Here is a 27032-nt window from a genome sequence, read left to right on the forward strand (position 1 = left end):
TTTTTAAGAAACTATATAAACAAGTACTTTTTTAGTCGAGGAAAGTCATATTCTATTATTATGTCTTCACTACTTTTATTTCATTTTGCTCTTGGTTTCTTCCTTAGGAATATCTATCATTTCTTGTATAATGGCATAAGGGTAGCTATTTTACGTAACATAAATTGTTGAGATTCGGACACATTGAGCCTTATTTAGCAAGCTAGGCAAACCAGGGATTTCCTTGCTCATGTACCAAGGAACCTCTTAGGAAATAATCAACTGAGAAAAGAGCTAATCATGTATCAAGTCTCACTTAACAAAATATTAGCATTCAAAAAAAGCTACTGAATAAATGGACACATATATCCGTTATTCAAAACTGTCTCTTGGATTAGGCAGCCACAGATTTACTTGTTGAGGGGGTGGCTATTTTCAGTTAAAACTACTTAGGATGGCATTTTATAAATTATAACCAATGAAATATTGTATTCCAGGGTGTGTTGACAGCTTTTCCATTTCCATAAAAAAATCCACTTGAAATTTTGAGTATTCTGAATCTGTACAATAATTTGAAAGGAATCAAGTCTTCCTATCTAGGAACATGTTACATTTACAGTTGAACCTGTTGACTCAGATTTTCTTTTTCTGTCCTTTTTCCTCACAATGGTCTTGAAATTTTCTTTTTGGTTTATTCTTAACTACTTATTCATTTTTAAATATCTACCAAATGTACAACCTTTATCTCATATTTTCTCATTGTTTATTGCTGATATACAGAAAAACTACTAAAAGTTCTTCCTCACTCAGGTAGTTCCTAAATTTCCTACTTTTTCAACAGTTTGCCAAGTTAATTCTATTGTGTTCCCAATCATTACTCTTAATTTCTTTTTCCTATCATTATTTTATTGCTAAGACTGCCACCAAAACTCTAAATAGCAGCATAGATAATAAATGTCTTTGTCCTAGTCGCAACTTCAATGGAAATACTTCCATGATCCACTACTAAATACGATATGGGTTATAATCTGAACAGAATTCTTTATAATTTTAGGCTTTCTTCCTTACTAAATAAAATGGATATCATAGGTATAAAGTTGTATATAATAATGTCCTCTTACTTAAAGAATCTCCTCTGGATCTTTGTCTCCTTTTTGAATCCTCATGTAGCTTATTTGTACTCATTATTTATAAATAAAAAATTAATCTACTTTTTAAGTCTTCACAAAAGAATAAGGTTTTATCCTCATTGCTCAATATTCAAAAAGGGTTGGGTTTTTTACATTTTATTAATTTATTAACTCTTTCTGCCTTCTGGGAGTTTAGTTTGTAATTGTATTTTCCTAGCATAGGACATGAACATATAATGTTCTCTTTTCCTGTTTAGTAGTAATGAATTTAAAATTATAAAATTCCCTTTGAATACTGCTGTGGCTTTCACTTACAGGTTTCGATATGTAGTACTTTAATTACATTTCTGATCTAAAGAGTGGAGAATTGGGGCACCTGGGTGGCTAAGTTGGTTAAGCAACTGCCTTTGGCTCAGGTCATGATCCTGGAGTCCCAGGATCGAGTCCCCTATCGGGCTCCCTGCTGAGCAGGGAGTCTGCTTCTCCCTCTGACCCTCCCCCCTCTCGCACTCTCTCTCTCATTCTGTCTCTCTCAAATAAATAAAATCTTTTAAAAAAATATAAAGAGTGGAGAATTTCCATTTTTACTTCCTCTTTGCAATTATCTGGAAGTATGTTTGGGGGGGTGGTTATGCTCTGGGAGGGGTAGAAAAGCTAAATATTTGTTGATAATTTCTATTTTTATTACACATTTGCTACTGACTCCACAGCAAATGACAACTATCTGCATTTTAAGACTTTCTTCTAAGTTACTATAATATTCATCTTGACAGAGCATCAAAGATATATAAATCTAAAAATTATACAATATTTTACACTTAAAAAATAATTAAAATCAAGGAAATAACTGTTGAGATTTACTTTACCATTTGACATCTCTGAAAAAGCAAAAATACACAAAACTTTTTCATGATTCAGGAAGCAACCAATCCCTCGGGCACCTGGGTGGCTCAGTCGGTTAAGCAACTGCCTTCAGCTCAGGTCATGATCCGGGGATCCCTGGATATCGGAGGTCCCTGGATATCGCGCTCCCTGCTCAGCGGGGAATCTGCTTTCCCTCTCCCTCTGCCCCTCCCCCCCACTCTCTTTCTCTGTCAATTAAATAAAAAATCTTAAAAAAAAAAAGCAACAACCCTAAAAAAATATACAAGATATCTCAATGCTGAAAATTATTTTCAGCTCTTATAAAATATGTTTAGTACATAGAAAAGGATTTAATAATTTAAAATAGGCTTTAATAAAAGGATGTGGACAAGTCATTTCACACAACCAATTATTAAAACCTTAAAAATTATTTTAAATAATCCCAAAGTAGCCCATTTTAAAAACATTAAGAATGATAATATGAAAATCAATAAAAATCTACTTTCCTGTATCTAGAGAAATTTATATCTTAAAAATATTAGCAGAAAAGAGAACTTCATGAACTGTCCTCTAAAGATAAAGTCTACATGACTCAATTCTATTCTCTCACCAAATTTTTCAATGTATAGCAAATTTTTATACTACTGCAAAAGGATCATGAGTCTCTTAAAGTGTATTTTTTGTAATAACTGCTGTGTTAAAAAAAGAGGGCACTAATACTAAAATTTGTTATTCTATTTATTTATTCCTTACAGCAAAATATCTGAACCCAATTTATGTATCTGTTTTTAAATGTTTTAACTTTGAATTTTATAGAACTCAATATTAGATTTTGCCAAAGACAGTCAGATATAATAAATGAATATATATATGCTAATCAGGAATATGTACTCATCAACTGCTATGGAATGAGATATAGAAAATATATATGGTAGTATTTTCAAAACATTTGTTGTCAGCTGTAACTAATAACAGTAAATAATTTAGCAAAGTATATAATTACTTTCTAAAGTATGTGATATATAAGCTTTAAATACTGGAGAACTCGAAAGTAATTATAATAAAGATACTGGAACAGAGTGGTATCACCAAAAATGGCTGAGTAAGGAACTTCAGGGTTCAGTCCCTTCCCAAAAGCAACTGAGCTGACATGCATTGTTAGAATCAACTTTTGCACAACTCTGGAATCTATTCAAAAACTCCAAACAGTGGGGTGTGTGGGTGGCTCAGTCGGTGTCCAAATCCTAATCTCAGCTCACATCTTGATCTCAGGGTCATGAGTTCAAGCCCCACGATTGGCTCTACAATGGGTGTGTAGCCTACTTAAAAAAACTCAGAACAGCCAACAGAAGACTTAGGGAAAAATAAAGCTGCTACTTTGCAGTAAGCGAGCACTATGGTCTTTTAGGTTGTCCACTCATTATTCCCCACACCCAGATCAGCAGTGGCTGTGAAGATGACAGTTAGAATGCCTGGTACAGGCTTCTAGTGCCACAGGAAGCATATGGACCTTATTTTCACTGGCAACTTAAGGATCAGCACACAGGCCAGCCTTTGTTTCACACAACTCAAGTAATTCCAAGGCTGGGGTAGCATCGCAGACTGCTTTTCCTAAAAAGATTTGAAGGCACAGGTATTGGCACAGCAGTCTGGGGCAAAGAAGTACAATTTGGACAAGCAATAAATAGAAAAGCCTGGGTAAGAAAAGGTTGGGAAAGGTGACACATGACATAAAAGGGACTCTAAAAGCTCTTTAATTGAGAAAACTATGCAAATGCCCAGGAAAAAAAAAAAAAAGCACAAAATGGCCTGAAAAGACCCTAAGTTCTCATTTATGCAAGCAGGAAGTAAAGGATAAGGCAAGTTGGATAGGGCAAGTTGTAAGTGGTCTGGTTAATAAGCACTGAAGGAGTGCCCCAACAGAGCCAATCTGCAAAGATTAGGAGAGTATTTTTTTCTTTCTTCCTTTTTTCTTTTTTATGCTCCGTTTAACTGTCAGAACATCACCTGACCACTAAGCTAATGAAACACAAACTTCAGTGGCCACACACAACAAAGAATCTATACTTTCCAAAAACAGTTTAGAAGTCATCAAATCAACAAACAACAAACAACAAGAAACATCAACAAGCTCTGGGTAGTGGGGAATAAATCTGATTCCCACAACTGCCACATTATAATATTCAAAATACTCAAATTTCAACAACAAAAAATTAAGAGGCATACAAAGAAACAAGAAATAAGAAAGTATGGGCCATTCACAGAAAGAAAATAATGAAAAGAAAGATAGCTAAGGTATTGGACTTACTAGACAAAGACTTTAAATAGATGGATTAAAAATCTGTTCCTAGAGCTAAAACAATGGACAAAGAACTTAAACACACACACACACACACACAAGAAACTGGAAAACAATGTCTCACCAAACAGAATATCAGAGATAGAAGTTGTGTAAAGAAAACATAAAAAATCTAGAGCAGGAAGTATAATAATTGAAATAAAAAATTGAGCAGCAGGGCACCTGGCTGGCTCAGTGGGTTAAACATCCGACTCTTGATTTTGGCTCAGGTCATGATCTCAGGATTGTGAGATCGAGCCCTGTATCAGGCTCCGAGCCAGCTTAAGTCTCTCTCCCCCTCTCCCACTGCACCTCCCCCACCTCTCTTTAAAAAAAAAAGTTATACGTGGATTTTCGACTACACCAGGGGAGGGGGTCAGCACCCAACCCCTGCATTATTCAAGGGTCAATCATTTATATAACACAGACCCATTATATTATATATTATATAGCTATATATATTTTAGTTTTTTCCTTAGTGATTTTCTGGAAATTACATTTAACATCTGGAATACCTACTTATTTTCAATAGTATACAAATACTTTCAACAGCATACAAATATAATTAAATATTACTTAGCCATAAAAAGGAATGCAGTACTGATACATGCTATGTTGTGTATGAATCTTGAAAATGTTATGCCAAGAGAAAGAAGCCAAACACAAAAAGTCATATATTGTAGGATTCTGTTCAAAAGAAATATGCAGAATAGGTAAATCAACAGAGACAGAAAGCAGATAAGCGGTTGCCAAGGACTAGGGGAAAGGAAAATGGGGAGTGACTATTTAATGGACATAGGTTTTTTTTTGGGTTCATGAAAATGTTTTATAACTGGATAGAGATGACAGTCACACAATGTGAATGAACTAAACGCCACTGAATTGTAAACTAAAACAGTTATTTTGTTACCTGAATTTTACTTCCATAAAATACTAAATATCAGAGCAAAATAGAAAGAGACGGGGACTAAATTGAGCTTAGTAAAACTTAAATAGCATGGTAAGGGCAGATTATTATAGGTAACTGAATGGGAGAAATAGTATGAAGTTGAAAGCCTAAAATAAAAATACTATGAACGTTGATACTCTGTAGGACAGTGTACCAAGTGGTAGGTATTAGGAAAAGTGGATCAAAAGCTAGGAGATCCAGAAATTAAAAATAAAAAATGAATAATGGCACTTGGTTGAGGAATCTGGGCTATATAGAGGAGAATGAAACAAAGAGTATTTTAGAAAGATGAGAACAATGGTTGGGAAGAACCAGCAAGAATTTAAAAAGTAGAACCAGAGTAATCACATAAAAGGCTATTGCTATAATCAAGGAATTAGAAAAAGAAAATATATTTACAGTACTGTACCTACTGAAAAAAATCCACATGTAAGTGGACCTGTGCCTTGTGAAAAGTGAGAGGAAGCAAAAGATAGACTTTAATAAGAAATAAAAGTTATAATTTGGCAACCCACTGTATATGTGAAATGATTGAGAGAAATCAATTTCCAAGAACTCAAAAACTATCAATGAGAAGAAAAATGGGAAGATAGTGCTTAAAGATTTTTCTAAGAATTCAAGAATTACAAGTAAGAGGAACAATGGCATGGGGGATTTATTTGTGAAGAAGAGACTGGATTGGTATTTAAAGGATTCAGATTCTGAGGCTACCAAGAAATATATCAAAGTGAAATATCAAAGTAAAAAGTTTATTAAGTGTTAAGAGATTTGGACTTGCATGTTACATGAGAATATGGAAGCCAAATTCTCAGATTTTCAAAACACAAAATGAGAAACAATTAATGAAATCACTCTTTTTAACTCCTCAAACATTTTAAAATTCTAATTCAAAATTCTCAACAGTATTAGTAAAATAAAGTTTAATAATTAAACAACACTATCACTATTAGAAAGACCTGCTAAAGGTAAAAAAGAGGACTAGTAATGTCCTAAATGGTACATTACAAAATTACTACAAAGGTATTATTTAGATATTATCAAAAAAACTCACTTCAAACAAAATTAACAATATGAAACCAAGAAAATAACTTCTAGGCTAAGAAATATGTAAATTCTATTCACTTTTGCTTCCAATTTGCTTTATAACTAGAAAACAGTGAGACATTTTCATGGACCACTTTTCCCTCATTTGTAAAGTAAGGCTCTGTAAGTGGTTTGCAAACTCAGCATCTGTAGACTATGCTCATATTTCAGATAGCCTAATAGAAACCACACATTTACTTATGACAGAATGAACGTACTGATAAAAATTTCCAGTTTCTTAGCCTTGGAATAAAATGATTTACTACAGCATGTTATCATGTGTTCACTTCAGTCATTTAGAAGCTCTGGCACTATATGTGTATGTATAGTTATATTTAACAAAAAAATGAAAAATAGTGATTATTAACAAATACAAATTAACAAACTAATATTGTCACATCATAAGATCCACGGCAGGAAGTGGGTTAATATAAAAAGAATCACTTATAATAAATCTTATTTGGTATTTATGACACGCTAGGAAATACCAGCCTTTCTTCAGTGACTAAGGCTCTATTATGGGCTGAACTATATGAAAAGTTCATATATTGAAGTCTGAACCCCAAATATTCTCAGAATGTGATTCAATTTGGAAATAGTGTCTTTACAAATGTAATTAGTTAAGATGAGGTTATACTGGAGTAGGGTGGGCCCCAATCCAATATGACAGGTATCTTTATAAAAAGGGGAAATTTGGGCGTACACGTGTGCGTGCACGCGCGCACACACACACACACACACACACACACAAAGTATAGTGCCATATGAAGACAAAGCAGTAGATGCTTCCACAAGGCAAGGAATGGCCAAGATTGTCAGTAAACCATCAGAAGCTAGAGGAGACACACGGGAAAGTTTCTTTCTTACAGACTTCAAACAGAACCAATCCTTCCAACACCTTGGTCTTAGACTTTTAGCCTCCAGAACTATGAGACAGTACTTCCCTGTTGTTTAAGCTACCAGTTTATGGTACTTTTTTTATGACAGCCCTAGCAAACTAATCGTGACTCCTTTTACTTCTAATATTTAGAAGTTAAATGTAATTTATTATCAACTTTGAAAATATATCCCCAAAAATAAGTAATAAAAATAATGACACATGGGTATACAATTCAAATCGGTATACGAACCTGTAGTTCAGTAATAACTGTTTTATGCCTCTTGTTACATTCAATCTTTTCGACTCGTGTTTTCAATTCTGCCAAAGTCTTATCAAATACAGCACATTGTAGTGCACACAATTTTTCTTCCAGCAACCACTGTACAACCTAAGGAGATATATATTTCTTTGTTACAGTCAAAGAAGGCATTTCAGCAAGCAGCAAAGAGTAAATGTTCTTAAGGACTAATAAGACAGTACTAATGTATTGATTAGTTTAATGAGAAAACAAGCTGGCATTCATAACACAATGATATCTGCTGAAAGCCTCTACTTCTACATATATGTCCACTATGATAGAATTATACTAAAAACAGAAAATTTCATAAATAATTTTATATTCAAGTTTTAATATTTATTTCTCATACCTTCTACTGTGATTCAAAGGAAACCAGTTAAAGGATCAGTTTTTAAAATTTCTAATCTGTTGCAAATGATATTTTTGTGAGACACTAAGAATATCACTGCACTATGAAATTTCTATAAAATACTTCTAAATGCTGGGGCGCCTGGGTGGCTCAGTCATTAAGCATCTGCCTTTGTCTCAGGTCATGATCCCAGCCAGGGTCCTGGGATAGAGCCCCGCATCGGGCTCCCTGCTCCACAGGAAGCCTGCTTTTCCCTCTCCACTCCCCCTGCCTGTATTCCCTCTCTCTGTGTCTGTCTCTGTCAAATAAATAAATAAAATCTTAAAAAAAAAAAATTTCTAAATGCCTACTTACAATTTACATTATTTATCTTATTATGGATCTATAACAAATAGAATACATGGTACATGTCCACAGTCCATACTTGAGTAACACTGTTCCAGAGGAATACATTCTGAGTACACATAGAAGTTTGAAAACTCACATACCTATCTTCATATTTATAACAGCTCTATAAAAAGGACTAAACATTATTACCTCCATATGACAAGTAAAAAAAGCTGGGAAAGAAAAATGACACTTTTTTATTGTCTAATTGTCTTTTTCTAATGTATTTATACTGTATCTTAGGGGAATAATCTAAAACCTAGATTATTTATAATTTCATTATTAAATCTATAAGACCTTAAAAAATTAATTTCACTCGCCTTTCATATTCCTCTTAAAAAGGCATCTGTCATACATGTTAACACATTTTGAAAAATATATTAAATACTACATATTTTCAATATTTCTAACTTTAGTTTAATAGATATAGGCAGATGTTTCCAAAGTCTGTATTTTAAATATTCCCCTTCCCTAGTCATCCTAAAGCCCTGTCCCTACTATTTTTAATAGTAAGCCTAAACAACATAACAAAGATTTACAATGTAGGAACTTACAATCATGAAACCAGCTTATAATAAAGATTAAAATGTTAACATATTAAAAAAAAGTTAAAATATAAGACTCTAATATTTCCATAGAATAAAGTTCAATATAAAAGAAAAAAATCTGAAAACTCTTTTAAAAAGAATTAGAAAAGTTCTAAAAATTAAATTATTAAGAATAATAAGCTCACCCACTTTCTTCAGGTTCTCTCTATGAAAAACCTAAATATGTCAGTAAAATACAGAATAATGTCAAAAACCTAGAAGAATAAAGATGGTCATGTTTTTTATTTAATATGGTTTTTAACTTATAATTTGTAATACCTTTTGTAGCTTCTGGTTAATATCTCCTTTGGCTGTAATCTTCACTTGAAATTCTGCTTCATATTCTTCTTCCATGTATCGACGACGTTTGGACTGTACATTGTCCATATCCTCTGATTTAGAACGTTTTCTTCTGGAAAATTCACCTGAGGACAAAAAGAATAATGATTAGTCAGGTTTTTATTACAGACCCTAATGCCTGTTTTCCACTCTCAGCAAAATATTATTCCTAGCTATCCAATATCATTCTCAATCAGTTATTGTTTTTGAGATTAGAAAAATGGATAGGTAGCTTTTAAACTTTGATCTTGAAATGATTTTCAAATGCTAACAAGAACTCCCTCATGGCTAAGCAATGTATAATGTGAATATAAAACATTCTTTCCTTGAAATCATATTAAGATGGAGAATCACCTAAAATATGAATATGAGATGAGAAGAAATCATCTCATGTTCATTCCCTTTGCTAAATTTTATAGTGCACATGAATCCTCTGACAAAATATAATATTCATTCTGTCACAGATATCTAACAATTGTACATAGCTTTAATTAATTCTTCCTCTAAATACATTTTTTCAGAATTTAGAAAAACGTCTTAATCTTTAGTCTTAGGAAAATAACATAAGACTAGTTATTCTTTTTTTTTTCAAAAAAGATTTATTTGGGAAAGAGAAAAAAACTCACAAGTGTGCACAGGGGAGGGGTGGAGGGAGAGTAAGAGAATCTCATGACAACTCCCCGCTGAGCTCAGAGCCCAACATAGGGCTCTACCCAAAACCCTTGGATTATGACCCTCAAGTTAGGACTGGAGCCAAAATCACAAGTCAGACACTTAACTGATTAAGCCACCCAGGCCCCCAAGGCTAGTTATTCTTAACATATCCTAATGAATTTCAACTAAAAATAATAAAATTTATGTCATTATAAAAGTAAATTTGGTAAAGACATTCAAAGATCTTCACTTAGAAAATTTGTATTTCAAATACTGGTAACATTCATGAGATCATAAGCAAATTTTATCTGGTTTCTTTTTCAATATATAAAATGCAAAAATACTAAAATCTCCACTTATTAAAGGGAAATGTCCTTCTGTGACCATAAGTATCCCCCTTGCTTTTCTCTATACCCATATATCTATGTGCCTACTTTTAAAATCCAGTTCTACTCCATGACTTCTCTTATAATCATGACTTATAGTCATACATGGAAACCAGAACAACAAGGAGAGATACAGAACCTAGGTTTCCTGACTTCTAGTCCAATGATAATCTTACAAACCTAACAACACCCAGTCCCATCAAATCCCCTTTCCAATGAAGCTTAGGAATCTACGGAGACAGACACATAATTTTCATTAACTTATATCACCCCCAACAAAATTCTTATAGCACCATGCTCTCAACATAAATCAAAAACCATTTATCTCAAGACAGACAGTACCTTATTAAATATTAAGCATAAATCTTTCTTATAAAACAATGAAAAGTATAAATAAACAAAATAAAATACTGAAGTATATGAAATAATACTTTCAAAAATCCTTAGGTTAGCTATCAACAAAATGATTTAACTGTGTTTTACATAAACTGTAAATTTTAAAATGATCTCAGGAAAGGAAATATATTTCACAGCCTTAAAAGAAGAAACAATGAATAACTATTTTTCTAAACTAGTTCCGGTTTTTTGTACATGCTTACTTTTCTCAGAAGGTCTTTCATCTTCATTTACTACTTGCTCTTCTTCCTCAGGTTTGCTATCCTTTTCATTAGTTTCTACTTCTGCTGTAACAAAGAAAAGGAAATCTTACTTCCATCAGAATTCATTGCAGTTCATTATAATTTACAATTTTGGTGTTAACAATCCAGTGAATAAACTTATAAAATCAGTCCCAAAATGTGAAATTTTAGGAATAAAAAGGGAACATAGCATGGACTGGTAGAAATGAATGACCAAATCCACTTTCAAATGTTCCTCCAAATTCATAAAAAGCTCTTAAACATGGAAAAAAATTAATAGTATAAATTTTAAAACAAAGAATCTTACTTAGTAATTTACTGTCAACAGTAGATTAATAAAACCTATTGTAAAGCATTTGTATTCCATCACATTCAATTATTAAAACTAAAATACTGGGGTGCCTGGGTGGCTCAGTCAGTTAAGCATCTGCCTTCAGCTCAGGTCATAATCCTGGGGTCCTGGGATCGAGTCCTGCATCCGGCTCCTTGCTCAGTGGGGAGCCTGCTTCTCCCTCTACCTGCCACTCCCTCTGCTTGTGCTCTCTCTCTCTCTGACAAATAAATAAATAAAATCTTTAAAAAAAAAACCCAAAAACCTAAAATACTGTAGTGGTTTTGAAAATTACCAAAAAAAAATTACGAAGTACTGCCAAATTTGAAACATCTAACATTTTAACCAGATTAAATCATTATGTTACTTTAATGGTTATGAGATAGTTCGTAACATAGAAATGTAAAAACTATCATAAAGATAACAAAAGTTTAACTTAATAGTTAACTGATGCCAGTGCCAACAAGAGTTAAGCACATGACATACATTACTTTATATCCTTAGCATGATCCTACACTATAAAATTATTTCTGCCATCACATACATGAGGAAAGTCCAATGTTCAAAAACGTTTAAGTAACTTTCACAAAGCATATAAAATATAACAAAGAGTGCTACCAAAAATATACTGCTAAAAATGTCTACATAATTGCATTGTTACAATAAATAAAACCCCACACGTACCAGAATAGTCAATCTATTACCTCCTCAACTAACCTAATCATTAACTGGGGGAGAAGAACAAAACACTAATATGTTTGGGTTTCAATTTTTTCCCCTTACATCACTGCAACTGGCTCCCCAGGGGTTTCAATAAAGCATGCTGTTTTCATTATATTCTACAACCAAAATTAAATACATAATCACAAGGAATAAACATGATATAAAGATTTTGATATGGCATTTCTTCTCCAAACAACAAGGTTCAATCCCAACAGCCCTGATGGTGGAAGTCAAGGCTAAAATAACTGGAAAGACCTTTTAGGTGAAAACAGGCAGATTACTAGGATCACTGATGAAACTATTAAAGTTCTTAAAAATATTTTCGGGGCGCTTGGGTGGCTCAGTTGCTAGGCGTCTGCCTTTGGCTCAGGTCATGATCCCAGGGTCCTGGGATAGAGCCCCGCATCAGGCTCCCTGCTCGGCCAGGAGCCTGCTTCTCCCTCTCCCGCTCCCCCTGCTTGTGTTCCCTCTCTAGCTGTCTCTCTCCCTGTGTCAAACAGATAAATAAAATCTTAAAAAAAAAAAAAAATTTTTTTTTCTTTACACTAAGGTAAAACAGTAAAGCTGTAAAACATGACAATAGTCAAAACAAAACAGCACATAAAGATTACTAAAACTTTTTTTTTTTTAAGTTAGCTCCACGCCCAATGTGGGACTTGAAACTCATGAGATCAGAAGTTTACATGCTCTACAGACTAAGCCAGCCAGGCACTCCTACTAAAATTATTTTTAAGCTTTAAAATAAAGAAGTATTAAAAATAAATAAAAATAAACAAATGAGTATCAGAAAATTAACTTTCCATTTACTATGCTCATTAGAAATATTTTAAGATCCCATCCCTCAACTTCAGTTTCAATGAAATGAAAATGTTTTGCTCCCTTGTAGATCACAAACTCATTACAAAGCATTTTTTCTACATATAGTTTTTTTTTTTTTTAAGGATTTTATTTATTTATTTGTCAGAAAGAGACACAGCGAGAGAGGGAACACGAGCAGGGGGAGTGGAAGAGAGAGAAGCAGACTTCCCCTGAGCAGGGAGCCCGATGCAGGGCTCAATCCCAGGACCCTGGAATCATGACCTGAGCTGAAGGCAGATGCTTAACGACTGAGCCACCCAGGCACCCCTCTACATATAGCTTTATAAATCCTCCTGATTTTAACACTGAGGGTGGTGACTCCTGAGTTTCCTAGTCCCTAGAGTCTCCGGAGTCATAGAATAACTGGTTTGCTTGAGATGAAGGTTAATAGTCTTTATTTGGCAAATTATGATACCACCCAAAGAACAAAATTAGCTATGGCTCCAATTAGGGTAACTACAAGCCAGATCAACCATAATACAGCAGAGCAACTGGCCTGCCAATTTGGTTTGAGCTGTCTCTTTATGCACGTTAGCTCCCTCTCCTCTTACAGATATGTCAAACTTAGCTTGAGCTTCCTCCATTTTCTTAAAAACCTCCTACTAGCACCCAATTCCCATTTTCTAGATATACCTGGACGATATGGCTAGATTCTCAACACTTTAAAACACTTATTGGAATTTTAAAATAGACACACTGGATTAAACTTCATACGCTGAGTTTTATTCAATGGAAAGAACTTTGGAATAACAAAAATGGTATTATTAACAGATTCTACAGAAAGGAACTAGGTCCTATATTTAATTTTTTGTTTACAAAGCCTCTAAGAGAATCTGAGAGTGGACCTACTTAAACCCAGAATAGTAATCAAAGGCCCACGCACATAGACATTTTTATATATAATTTCAAGTAGTTCATGGGACACCTGAAACTCATCCAAATACTTAGGTTAAGACTGTCTTTTTTAGAATCTGTCTTCATTCATAGTTTCTGCTTTAATTCCTCTAATCTTGAGTACAGACTTATCGCAAATTAGCCCATTTTCATATACAGTTCTATGTGTGGCATTCTTTCCTTTCAACCATACTAGACAATAAGCGCACTAAGAACAGATACCATATCTTGTAACTTTGGTAACCCTAAAAACTTTGGGAAAAAGCTGAGACAAAGTAGATGTTTAATATCTATCTGATGACTACTATCTTAAATAAGATTTCATAAAATAAAGGTGGAAAAAGTGTATTGTAGAGGACAATAGTGAGTTTCCCATTTTCATTATTCCAATGAAATATGGACAAAAATAAAGTGTCACCTTAGATTAGAGGTTGGCAAACATTTTTTGTTAAAACCCAAAAAATATTTTCGGTCTTGTGGGCCATATGGTCTCTGTTGCAACTACTTAACTCTGTCTTTGTAGTGGGAATCAGTGATAAACAATATGTAATATGTAAACAAATAGATGTGGCTCTATTCCAATAAAACTTTATTGACAAAAACAGAGCCTATAGGTTATAGTTTGCCCATCCCCTGTCTGAAATTAATGGCTCTATAAGAGTATTTAAAACAAAACAAAAATTCCTACAGATTAACTAAAGACAATATATCCATTAGCAAAATGAGCAAAGTAGATGAACAGGCAATTTATAGATAAGGAAATACAAATAACCAATAAACATATAAAAATTCTCAACCTCACAAGGCACATCAGGAAAATGTATCATGATTAATAAGACATTTCCAGAAAAATTCTTAAAAGTTTTATTTAATACAAACTTCCAAATATCTTCTACAGTGAATTTTTGTGCTCCCTTTTAAAGCAAACTTGGAGGAAAAGTTCTATTTTATTATTTCTAATTCTCCTCCCATTTTCTCTGAAACCCAATCTCAATCAGGCTTTCAATTCCACCACCCCATGTCAAGGTCACAAATGATCTTCAGGTTATTAAATATTTGTCTCTCATCTTACTTGAACAAAATAGCAGCATCTGATACATAAACAGAATTGGGTTGATTACTCCCTCCTTGCAAAATCCTCTTTACTTGACATCTAAGATAACAGAATCTCCTGACTTTCTACCAGAAAAGCTGCTCTTTCTTTTCTTTTTGTTTCATATACTTATTTATTGTTTTTCTTATTATTGAAGTATAGTTGACATATGAGAGTTGCTCTTTCTTTGGTCTCTCTTCATCTCCCAACCTCTAAACACTGGAATGTCAAGAGCTTAGTTCCTAAACCTCCTCTCATCTCCATTTATACTCACTGAGGTGATCTCATCTTGTCACTCAACTTCAACTAAGGTCTATATGCTATCTACTCCAAAATTTTTCTAAAAGGTCCAAACCTCTGCCCTGAAATACACATATCTAATTTGGACAGAAACAGTCATTTGAAACTGATGTTCCTCCTATACTTCCCTTTCCAAAACCGGCTTCTTTGATCTTCCTCAACTCTGAAAAGAAAAATCTGCAATTTCCAACAATGTATAGGAATAAGAGGTTCCACAAAGAAAAACCAAATACAGTAAGAAATAACTGAATATAAATGGATTGAGAAAATAAAGAACTTTAGCTGAACACAATAAACAGTGACAATAAAATATCAATAAATTTTAATTAACTAAACCACAGTAATTCTACCACTACTAATCTAAAGCAAAAATAGATAAAACCCATGAAATTCTATTCCTATGTAATTACCCTCATAAGCACTTATACTTATCACATTTATCTCAGAGAGCAAATAGGGAGAAACAAATCAACCACAAATACATTTTTCATTCGAAATAAAATTTGGAAGGAAACTCATCAGAATTTAGTGTAAAATCTGGTTTAATCTAAAACATATTTTTCTCCTCAAAAATATTAAGAAATAGCAACGTTTATAAAACAAAAAAGCAGGCGGAGAAGAGCTCTCCCTCCTATTTCTCCATTAAGAAACAAAATGAGAAGGGCCAAGAAGGATAAAAAATGGAGAATGCCATAGCCCAAAAGCTAGAGAGTCTCAAGAGGGAGGGACTATTAAAGAGAGCATCCAAGTATGAGAGAATAAAGACAAAATTTTGGATTTAAATCCCTGGTTTTTAATAATATGAGCATCAATGTCACTTCACTGAAAACAATAAAGAGGGGGAACAGGCAAGATGAAAATCAAAATCCAATTAAAGAATAAAGAAGAGGAGAAAAAATAGTGCTGGCCTATTAACAGAATTTGAAGAATGACTATGAAAGAGAGGAAAGAGATGGAACAGGAGCTAGAGAAAGAGTACATGGCCTGGAAAGTGAATGGAAGATAAACTAATGGATGTACCTCTTCTACTGCTGTTTAAACTTTTCCAGACAGAAATCTTTATTTTCCTAGCCTTCTTAATATAAACAGATTATCATTTTAATCATCTAATGAATATCAGTTATCATACAGTACTGTGCAACAATATGACAGTATCTTCAGGCCTACTCAGTATATCTGCAATACTTTCTTAGGCCTTTCTCTTACTATTGTAAAATTAAAATGGCTTTTTTATTTGCTTTCTGATATCTTTCATTATTTTTTGTTGCTGCTCAAAGCTATCATAACTGTTATATTTAAAACAAATTTGCTAAAGAAGTACCTGAAATGACAGAGGTTTATGTTTTCCTATTAGTACAGCACATAAATGTTAGTAGCTAGAGGGAAGAAGTGTTCCTCAGTACTTCAGTTTATAATTCTGTGTTTTGAAAACATTAAAAATTAGTCAAGAATACCGGGGTCCTGGGATCGAGCCCCACATCGGGCTCCCTGCTCAGCGGGAAGTCTGCTTCTCCCTCTCCTTCTGCCCCTCCATCCCTCCTCCTGCTCTCTCTCAAATAAATAATCTAAAAAAAAATTAATCAAGAATAAAAAAATGATGAAAGTAGTATCTCAGAAGGTACACAGCAACAAAAATGACATGTACTATAGTCCCCCTTTATCTGCAGGGGCTATGTTCCCAGACTCCCAGTGTGTGCCTGAAACCATGGACAGTACTGAACCCTGTATGTTTGTTCCTATACACATATACCTATGATAAAATTTAATTTATAAATTAGGCACAGAGGATGAACAATAACTAAAAATAATTATAACAATATACTACAATAAAAGTTATATAAATATGGTCTCTCTCTCAAATTATCTTATTGTACTATACTCACAGTTCTTATGATGATGTGAAATGTTAAAATGTGTATGTGATGAGATGAAGTGAAATGAATGACATAGGCATTGTGATGCAGCATTAAGCTACTACTGACCTAGAAAGTTAATACTACTGAGAATAAGTTAGGAGGAGAATAATCTGCTTCCAGACCATGGCTGACTGTGGCTAACTAAAACTGCAAAAACTGAAACCATGGAAAGTGAAACCATTGATAAAAGAAGACAACTGAAACAGATTCCGCTCCCATGTAAAGAGAACACAGTACAGTTTTAAGACCAATGAAGAAACTATACTTTAACGTATTATACACAAAATTTCCTTGGGGGTTGAAGAAGGGAGGGCAGGAAATAAAAGTTTAGTTATCAGCTAAGAAATTAAATCTATCACTACACTTACTCTGCTAATACCATACAATCAGATCAAAGTAAAAGTAAGTAAATGGGGCGCCTGGGTGGCTCAGACTAAGTGTCTGCCTTTGGCTCAGGTCAGAATCCCAGAGTCCGATCCCAGAGTCCCAGGATCAAACCCCAGCATCGGGTTCCCTGTTTAGCGGGAAATCTCTTTCTCCCTCTCCCTCTACTCCTCCCCCCACTCATGCTCGCTCTCTCACTCTTCCTTCAAATAAATAAATAATCTTTTAAATAAATAAATAAAAGTGAGTAACCAAAAATAAATGCAAGTTTGAATTTTCAAAGTATGCAACATGGGTGGCTTAAAAGTCATCTCATGGCATTTAATAGCATTAAGTAGGAAGGATGGTCCCTAATATCAAAACCCTCACATAAAGGTAAAATGTATAAACTCATTAAATAATAATCTGAAATTTCTTATGACTACCAAAAGGTTTTTTAAGGACTTACCCCAATACTACTTTCTCTATAAATACTTAATCAATGAGTTAAGGTCACCTTTAATATGGTTACCTATTATCTTTCCAAAATGTAACTTCATTATGTCATTCTCCTCTGCTTGAAACATTCAATGGCATGGTAACCAAGGTCCTCCATGATATACTTCTCTTATATTATCAATTATTCACCCATTCTACAAATATTTACTAAGCACTAACGTAAGCCAAGCATTATTTTGGCCTGATGATGGTGGCTCAGAGCAAGGGTGATGAGAGTGGATAAGAGAGACTGGATTCTAAATCTACTCTGAAGGCAGAGCCAAGAGGATTTCCTGATAAACTAGTAAGATATAGGATATAAAGAAAAAAATAAGAATGGCTCCAAGATTTTGGCCTGAGCAAGTAGGATGGAGCTACAATTAAAAGGGATTATCCTCACTAAAACCCTATGTTATACAGATAGTGAACAGAAAGTACGTTCCTAAATACATCTATGTTTTTATAAAGTTACCCTTCTCTATACTCCCAGAATATCAATTTCACATTATTAGTGTGTTCACAGCCTTGTATTTAATGTCCTACAACTGTCTGCATCCTGAGGGCAAGTACTAAATTTTATCTTTAAATCCCCAGAACCAAAACAGCTTAGCCTGTCTCTCAATATAGCTTTAATAATGAATAAATCCTCTCTGAAAACCTAGTGAGAAAAAAAATCTTTGCCTCCAATATATTGTGGGAAAAAAACATCCCTGTGTCTCCTAGGCCTGTCTCTTATTTCTTTTGAACAAATTAGAAACCAAATGCTGTGTTTCATACTACAAGGTCACTCCTCTCAGAGTTTTAAGGCTAAGGGAATGGTGATACAATAAGAACATAAAGATATCAATGTCACTCTGAAAAGAGTTCACAAAATTTCAAATAGAAATCATGTTTGAGTTTGACCACGAAAGCAAAATAGGATTTTTCTCATTCTTTCCTTTTTCTCCAGGAATAACAGAAGAGATGGAAAGACAGGCTTTTGAACAAACTAAGAAGTTTATATTCCTTTTATTTAAAGAGTTTGGAATTAATCTAAAAGTAACAGGGATCCAACAAAAGAGAAGAACACAATCAAAAGAGAATTAAGTTACAGAGAGATCATTCAGAAGATGGCGGGGGTGGGGGCGGGGAGAGAATCAAGAAGCCCGAGGAAGCAAATGGATGAAATCTTTATCAGATAGATTATCAGTCTTCAGGGTTTCTGGATTCTAGCAACGGTGGTGTCATTCTCTAACAAAGAATATTAAAGGAATCATATTTCACTGGGAAAATTAATTGTAAAATGTGATTTGTTACACTTGAAGCAAATAATTTAAACCAGTAGGCTTTTACATTCTAAGTTATTTGGTTGCTAAGTGATAGCAAGAACAATTGTTAGGACTTTGATCAATGGTCCAGCTTATCTCTCTATGCCTAGACCATAAGCCCCTTAAGGACAAAGGCCATATTTTCCAATTATTTTAACTCCCTTCTTATCAATTAACACAATGTTGCTCAAACAACGTTGCTAAATTCTGTTAAGATTCTATGAAGTTTAGAGATCATTCCAGTCACATCATTCTCAACTTCCTCAGAAACTAAAAAAAATTTAAACATTGTAACAGTGCTTTATTAAGCAGTTTATTAAACCTAATCAAAATCTTTAAAACAAGTAATATGCTAACCTGGAGAGCATGTTTCATTTTGTGATACAACTTCAGATTCATCTTTTTCACCAGCAAGATCCTCTTCATCAGAGAGGACCAAAAAGGCTTCTTTTGGCAAACTCTCACTGCTTTCTTGTTTAGATGGTGAACCAAAAGAACCTTCCATCTTCTCTTCCAAATCTGGATTTGTCTCATCAATTGGAAGAAGAGAAGTTTTAGAAAAGCAAGTAAGTTCATCTTCAGCAGGTGCAAGCTTTTCCAAAATAGGAATAATTTCATCTGTCTCCATAGAATCTGTATTTTCCAAGATAATCTCATTTTTGTCGTCTTTTATAACATTTTCACTAATGGTTTCTGCAAGGTCTGCAGAATTTTCACCTTCATTCTTTTCACTTTGGTCAATTTCCATACTGCTAGATATAGCCTCCTCTCCAAGAGCAGGTTCTGTGACAGCATCTTCCCTTGCCTTCTTTTCATTTTCAGGAGGTAGATCTGAACAAATAACTGTATCATCTGTTTCCAGGGTTTCTTCATCAGCATCGGTACTACTATTAGCTTTATTTTTCTCATCAACTGAGAAAATCTGGTCTAACTTTTCATCATCCCCATTTTTTTCAAGAAAATCATCACCTTTATTGCTACTAGGCTCTGTACTGTCAGTTTCAGGAACAGGTTCACAGACTGGTACAGAACTTGGTTCAAAGGCAGGATGAAAAGCTGATTCAGAAGTCAGTTCATCAGAAGTGGGTTCATCAGAGGCCAGATCACCGGAGGTTTGATCACCAGAGGCTGGATCACCAGAAGCCGGATCACCAGAGGCTGGATCATCAGAGGCCAGTGCTCCAGAGGACAGATCAGCAGAAGCTGAATCACCAGAGGCTGGATCACTGGAGTTTGGTTCACCAGAGACTGATTCATCAGGGACCGATTCACCAGAGACCAATTCACCAGAGAAAGGTTCACTGGAGACTGTTTCACTAGAAACTATTTCACCAGAGGCGGGATCACCAGAGGCGGGATCACCAGAGGCGGGATCACCAGAGGCGGGATCACCAGAGGTTAATACTTCAGAGGCCAGATCTTCAGGGGCTGAATCTCCAGAAGCTGGATCTCCCACAGCCAGCTCAACAGAGGCTGGCTCATCAGGAGCTGGTTCAGCAGTCAGTTTACAGACTAGTTCAGGAGCTATACTATTAGGAGATAAAGGTTCATGCTTTAAATCATCATCCTGCTTGTTTTTTATATTAACATTTAAGGTACAAGAGGTTTCTTTCCATTCTGATTTACTTTTTTCAGCATCAAAACAAAGCTCTTCAATGCCATTCACCTCTTCCTTGTCATTAATATAATCCATATTTTCCAAAGGTGAGGTTGGGTCCAAATCTCCATTTTCATGGTTGCCATTTAACAGCTTGACATCAGCTTTCAACAGTTCTTCTTTGACCTTGTACACTGCTTCAAGTTGCTGACGGTCACTCACTCTCATTGTTTTTCGAGCCTTAAAGACTTTTTTCTGAGGTTCTTCTATACTATCCATTTTGAATCTTTAAAAAGAGAAAGAGAGTGAGTTTAATAATTGAAACAGAAGCCACCTAATCATAGATGAACTGCAAACTGATCTTATAGGTAAGCAGCCCCTTACGTAATTTTGAAAAAATGACATATAGAAAGCGTAATAATCCTTGCTATGTGTTAATTTTCATATTAACTGGATTTGTGTAATATAAAATTGATGACAGGTACAAACCATAGATCAATTATCAGGAAGGTGAGGTAAAAAAAGTGACTAGCTTTTTGGGCAGGGACAGCAAGAGTAGGTCTTTAGAGCTATCGTTGGCGCTGGAACTGTCATATCCCCTCTTCTTCCACTTCCCATTGCAAACAATTAAGGCCATTCATACAAAAGAAAGAAAGAAAGAAAAGAAAAGAAAAGAAAAGAAAAGAAAAGAAAGAAAGAAAGAAAGAAAGAAAGAAAGAAAGAAAAAGAAAGAAAGAAAGAAAGAAAGAAAGAAAGAAGAAAGAAGAAAGAAAGAAAGAAAAAAAGAAAGAGAAAGAAAAAAGAAAGAAAGAAAGAAAGAAAGAAAGAAAGAAAGAAGGAAGGAAGGAAGGAAGGAAGGAAGGAAGGAAGGAAGGAAGGAAGGAAGGAAGGAAAGAAAGAAAGAAAGAAAGAAAGAAAGAAAGAAAGAAAGAAAGAAAGAAAGAAAGAGGGACGGAGCTGAAGAAAGGAAGGAAAGGAAGGAAGGAAGAAGAGAAAAAAAAGGAAAAAGTGAGTAGTTTCTAGTTTTAATTCTCAGCAAGCTAATGAAGTCAGAATCTGGAGGAGACACATAAGCATATGCAGCAAAAAAGTTGACAAAGAAAAACAAAACTATGAGAGACCAAAAACAGTAGAGGAATGGAAAAGAGGTATACAGATAAGGAAAATTAAGAAACACACAAGGAAAGATTACATTTGCAACCAGGCACATCTAGATTAACAGTACTGTAACATATTTAAAAAAGATTACCATCAAAAAACTGCTAAGACAATTCACATGACAGGATACAGCTGCAAATCATGTATCTGCAAATAATTTATCTAAGAGACATGCATCTAAAAAATAAAATACTATTACAACTAAATAATAACAAAAATAACCCTATTTATAAGTGGACAAAGTAATGGGGGACCTGGGTGGCTCAGTCTGACTCTTGATTTCAGCTCAGGTCATGATCTCAGGGTTGTGGGATAGAGCCCAATGGCGGGCTCCACACTCAGCAGGGAGTCAGGGAGTCAGTGCTCAGTGGAGAGTCTGCTTGAGATTCTCTCCCTCTCCCTTTCCCTCCACTTCTCCCCACCCACCCCTGCTCAAGGGAGCACAGACTCGCTTGCTCTCTCTCTAAAATAAATAAATCTTTTTTAAAAAACGGACAAAGAATTGAATAGACATTTCTCTAAAAGATATATAAATTGTCAATAAACCAATGCCAATAAACACTAAAAATGAAAAGATGCTCAACATTACTAGTCATCAGAGAGATGTAAATCAAACTGCAATGAGATAACACTTCATACACACCAGGATGGCTATAATCAAAGAGAATAATGAGTATTGGTAAGGAGACAATCACACAATCAATGCTGGTGGGATTATAAAATGGTGCAGCTGCTCTGGAAAAGTCTGGCAGTTCTGCATCATGCTAAACATTAATCATTAATTTTCTCTTTCCTCTTTTGCAATACACATAAAGCTATAAATTTCCCTTTGAAGGTTGCTTTAGCTGCATCTCATATTTTGATGCGTTATATCTTCATTGTTGCTTTTAAAATATTTAGTAATTTCCATTATGATTTATTCTTTCACATGTCAGTTATTTAAAAGTTCCTTAAAAAGGTATATATTATGACTGTGTGAAGCTCATTAAAAAAATACAAGGTTGGTTTCATACTAAAAAAAAAAAAAACAAGCAATGCAGGTTATAAGTGAGTCATGAGTCATAATGGCTTTATTTCAGATTGAATCAAGGTGTCCATGTGATAAAAATATATTAGAACCCTAAGCCCCAACACCTCAAAATGTGACCTTATTTAATTAGAGTCTTTGCAGAGATAAAGATAAAATAACGTCATTAGGGTGGGCCCTAACCCATTATGATAGGTATCCTTATAAAAAGGGGGAAAATTTTTTTTAGTAAAGCAATAGAAGTCTATTAAGTGAAGATACAGAAAAAGCTCTCAAGAGTAAGAGGGGTCCCGATGGGTTGCCCAAAAAGGGAAAAATTTGGATAAAAATATGCACACAGAGAGCCATGTAAAAACTGGAGTTTGGCTGTCACAAGTCACAGCTAGCAGAGAGGTCTGAAACAGGCCCTTCCTTAGTTCCTTCATGGCCCTGGATCACCTTGATTTCAGACTTCTAGCATATAGAACTACAAGACAGTAAATTCCCTATTTAAATACATACATACATACATAAAATATAAGCAATGAATTCAAAATTCACTGCATAAACAGAATAAAGGGTGAAAATAAACATGAGATCATCTCAACAGATACATAACACTCATTTGACAAAATTCAACACTGACTCATAATTAAAACTCTCAGAAAACTAAGAAGAGAACAAATGTAATAAAAGTTATCTACAAAGAAAACTACAGATGTCATACTTAACGGTGAAGTAAGATCAGAACCAACACAAGGATGTTCCCTATTACCATTTCTGTAAACATCTAGCCAGTGCAGTAAGGCAAGCAAAAGATGCAAGGACTTTGTCCTGGAGAAAACAATGTCACCAGTCTATAATGGAATAAAACAGAAGTCTTTTACAGATGAAGATATACAGGAAGAAAATTGTTTTCACACTGGATATTTACTCATCATCACCATTACCTGTAGGAATGATGGTTGGATACACTTGCTTTAGCTGGAGAGCCGGGGGGTGGGGGGGAAGCAGCCTCTGACACCTGGGAACTTAATCTGAGGCTCACAGCTAGATTTCGTTGTTATAAATCGACTTGACACTTACAGCTAAGCCATGTTGTTCTGAACATAAAATCACCTCAACATTCAAATTAGACAAGGTCACTGTGCAACTATGAAATATCAAACCTCTCTCTCTGACTAAATGAGTGATGGCTACTTTTTAAAAAAAATAATAAATCACAGTTTTATCCTCACTGTAGTCTGTCCTCCTTACAGATAAGATTTATTGAGATAACAAAGCACAGAATTGCCCCCACTTTCTGAGAGCACCCAATCCAGAGTAAGGCTCTATTTCCTCAAACCCTCCCTCAAATAACCCAATACTAAACCCAAATCCTATGTTATGTGTCTTTCTAATATCCTCTTACTGACTGATGTGCTTCAGAGTTTACCCACGGTGAGCATTCTTCCTCACTGCAACAAGTAATAAACCCAACGTGTTCAATTAGAGGTCTGATTCTGGTGTTCCATTGTTCTTTTTGACTGAAAGACATAAAACAATGGCCTAGCCTATTTGCTAGAGGCCAACACAGCTTGAAAACCTACCACTTTGTTACAGTACTTCTAGACTGTGGTACATTCCGCATTCATTTGCTCACTTTAGGCCAATTACTTATATTTCTTATTCTTCCTAGCCTTTTAATTACGGAACCCAGTAAAACCATTCAGAAAACTTATCTTTCAATTGAACAGAAACTTCAATGCAGAATTATCATAGGCACTATTTTAAGGGTTATTCATTACAGTCTACCATTTAACCTTCAAGATTTTTCCCACCCACTATCCATTCCAAACTCATACTAACTGAAAATTTTTAAGAAGATGCAATGCAAATTTTGTAGTCACATTTTCTTGCTGACTCCAAAGACAGAAAATAATTAAATTTATAGCATAAGGAATATGATTACCTTTTAAATATTTTTAAATACTGAACTGTAATTCTTTTGGACTCTGACCTCATAATGTCCCCATTTCTCAGCTGTTACATGGAAGCTGACAGTTACTGACAGTTGCATTAATAGGAAGCATCCTCTAAAAAAAAGTATATTTTCATAATTTTCAGTAACACCTTTAAGAACATAAATCCTGCAGGACACCTGGGTGGCTCAGTCAGTTAAACATCTGTCTTTGGCTCAGGTCGATCCCAGGGTCCTGAGATCAAGTCCAGCACTGAGCTCCTTGCTCGGCTCCCTCTGCCTCCTCTTCTCTCTGCTTGTACACACGCTCTCTCTCTCTCTCTGACAAATAAATAAATAAAATCTTAAAAAAAAAAAAGAACATAAATTCTACAGACAGAAACATGGATTCAAATTCCAGCTCTCCCATGTATTTACTATATATATAATAACACTGGGCAAGTTTCCTAACATTAGTTTCAGCTATCTTAAAAAGGGAATATCATTATCAGTACCTGCCACAGAAGTTGTAGTCATGATTAAATGAGATTCTATACATTAAGGACTTAGAACCTATAAACACTCAATAATGTTATCATAATTGTCTACGTGTATTAAGAATGTTTTTAGACATAAATTAGAGAATCTTGAGACAAATTTCTCTTTACTTCTGGTATTTTGTAGATAAGTTTGAAAATCCAACATGCAAACATCACATTTAAAGTTAAACTGCCACCACCAAATAACATTTAATAAAAATAAATATTAGCCAAGCAAGCTGGTTTTACAAATTAAATTGCCATTCAATTCGGTAATTGATAAAGTACTGTACAAAGAATTACAAAATAACTACCATCTATACCCACAAGGGAGCACACTACAGCCATTTACCACATTTTTTATGGGTTCTAAGTATAATGAAAAACAGACAAAGCATAAGGAAGTAACATGAACAACCAGTTCAAACTAGTTCAGCCATATCTGTGCAAACCAATCAGCAGGAACTTTTTAAAAATCTATTTTGCATAAGGAAAGTATATTTAAGAAAGATACACATTAGAAAAGGGTGTGTTACCTGCAAACAAGTCTCCATGCCTGTACTACCGGAACAATACATTTCTAAGGATCATTTTAAATACGTCATCTGGAACTGAGATGCCATTCACAAAACTATTCTACAAAAGAAAAACTACTTTTTTAGGTTGCAACACTAGAATCATGAAGCTTTCATATGACTGTAATTCATTTTTACAGGAAAAAAATTTATATTTTATACTAGAAAATGTCTGCCATATCTAGAAGTAAATGTGTAAAACGTGATGAACTTTCTCTAGAAAATATTTTTTCATGAAGAAGATAGTCAAAAACTGTTTTTAGGTCCCTATTCTATATATTCAGATTTCAAGAACTCTGAGACAATACCATCCCTAATAAAATCTTTTTCTACAACATAAAAAGGGTTTTTCACCTTTACCATAGGAAATTATATTTAAATAACCAAGAAGGATACAGATACCTGCTAATAAGTTTCTATAGCTTCGAATTTTTTTCAAATTTTTGGTAAATTATTTTTAAGGAAAGCCCAATGAACCTCTTCCTTTTTTAAGTGAAAACATTATTTTCTTCTCTGCTTCATCCCCCCTCCGCCTACAACTTTTATTCTTTTTTTCTAGCAAAGAGATCATAGCTATGAAACAACAAAGGGAAGTATTACCAAAAGCTGTAATGTCTTAGCCTACAATCTGCCTGCTCAAAAAGCTCAAGAATTTAAGTGGCTGTTCAAGAGCTGCTCACAAACTCAGCCAATCAGTAGCCAGCATTCTGATTCCTGCCCAGCAACAGGAGACAGACAATAAGGTCAGAGAAACATAGTTAAAACCTGGATCCGCAATACATTAGTGAGGTTCTTTGTCTAATATAAGTAATCTAGAACATAAATGCATAAAATCTAAATCCATATGATACACATTTAATATATCACATAAATAAATAAAAATTTACACCTTTTATGCTATTTCAATTTATCTTCCTTTAAATGTCCATGAATGTGTCCAAAAATATAAATCAATTTCCTAACTGGAGAATGAGTCAAACATGGAAAATACATAGTAAGAATACACTTCTCTCCCCATGGGTAAGAATCCGCAAAATTCAAATGTATATTTTTAAAAAAAATCCACAATGCTTA

The 27032-nt window shown here is 34.4% G+C and overlaps 1 protein-coding gene across 5 annotated transcripts in view; it reads right to left on the minus strand.

Annotated features, from left to right (window-relative positions):
* The window catches only part of LOC113921374 (activating transcription factor 7 interacting protein), a 166147-nt gene that overhangs the window by 49836 nt on the left and 89279 nt on the right, over positions 1 to 27032 (minus strand). For 3 of the 5 annotated variants that reach the window (XM_027591878.2, XM_027591877.2, XM_027591875.2), the window contains 4 exons: positions 19502 to 21027; positions 10823 to 10906; positions 9124 to 9269; positions 7474 to 7611 (listed from right to left, as the gene is read on the minus strand). In XM_027591878.2, coding sequence (XP_027447679.1) covers positions 7474 to 7611; positions 9124 to 9269; positions 10823 to 10906; positions 19502 to 21020 — 1887 coding nt within the window. In that variant the 5' untranslated portion in view covers positions 21021 to 21027. Of the gene's footprint in view, positions 1 to 7473; positions 7612 to 9123; positions 9270 to 10822; positions 10907 to 19501; positions 21028 to 25017; positions 25040 to 27032 lie in introns of those variants that run through there. The other 2 variants (XM_027591879.2, XM_027591876.2) reach the window with 2 other exon arrangements.

The sequence above is a fragment of the Zalophus californianus genome, chromosome 9 (genome assembly GCF_009762305.2).
Source record: "Zalophus californianus isolate mZalCal1 chromosome 9, mZalCal1.pri.v2, whole genome shotgun sequence".
NCBI classification, from domain to species: domain Eukaryota; kingdom Metazoa; phylum Chordata; class Mammalia; order Carnivora; family Otariidae; genus Zalophus; species Zalophus californianus.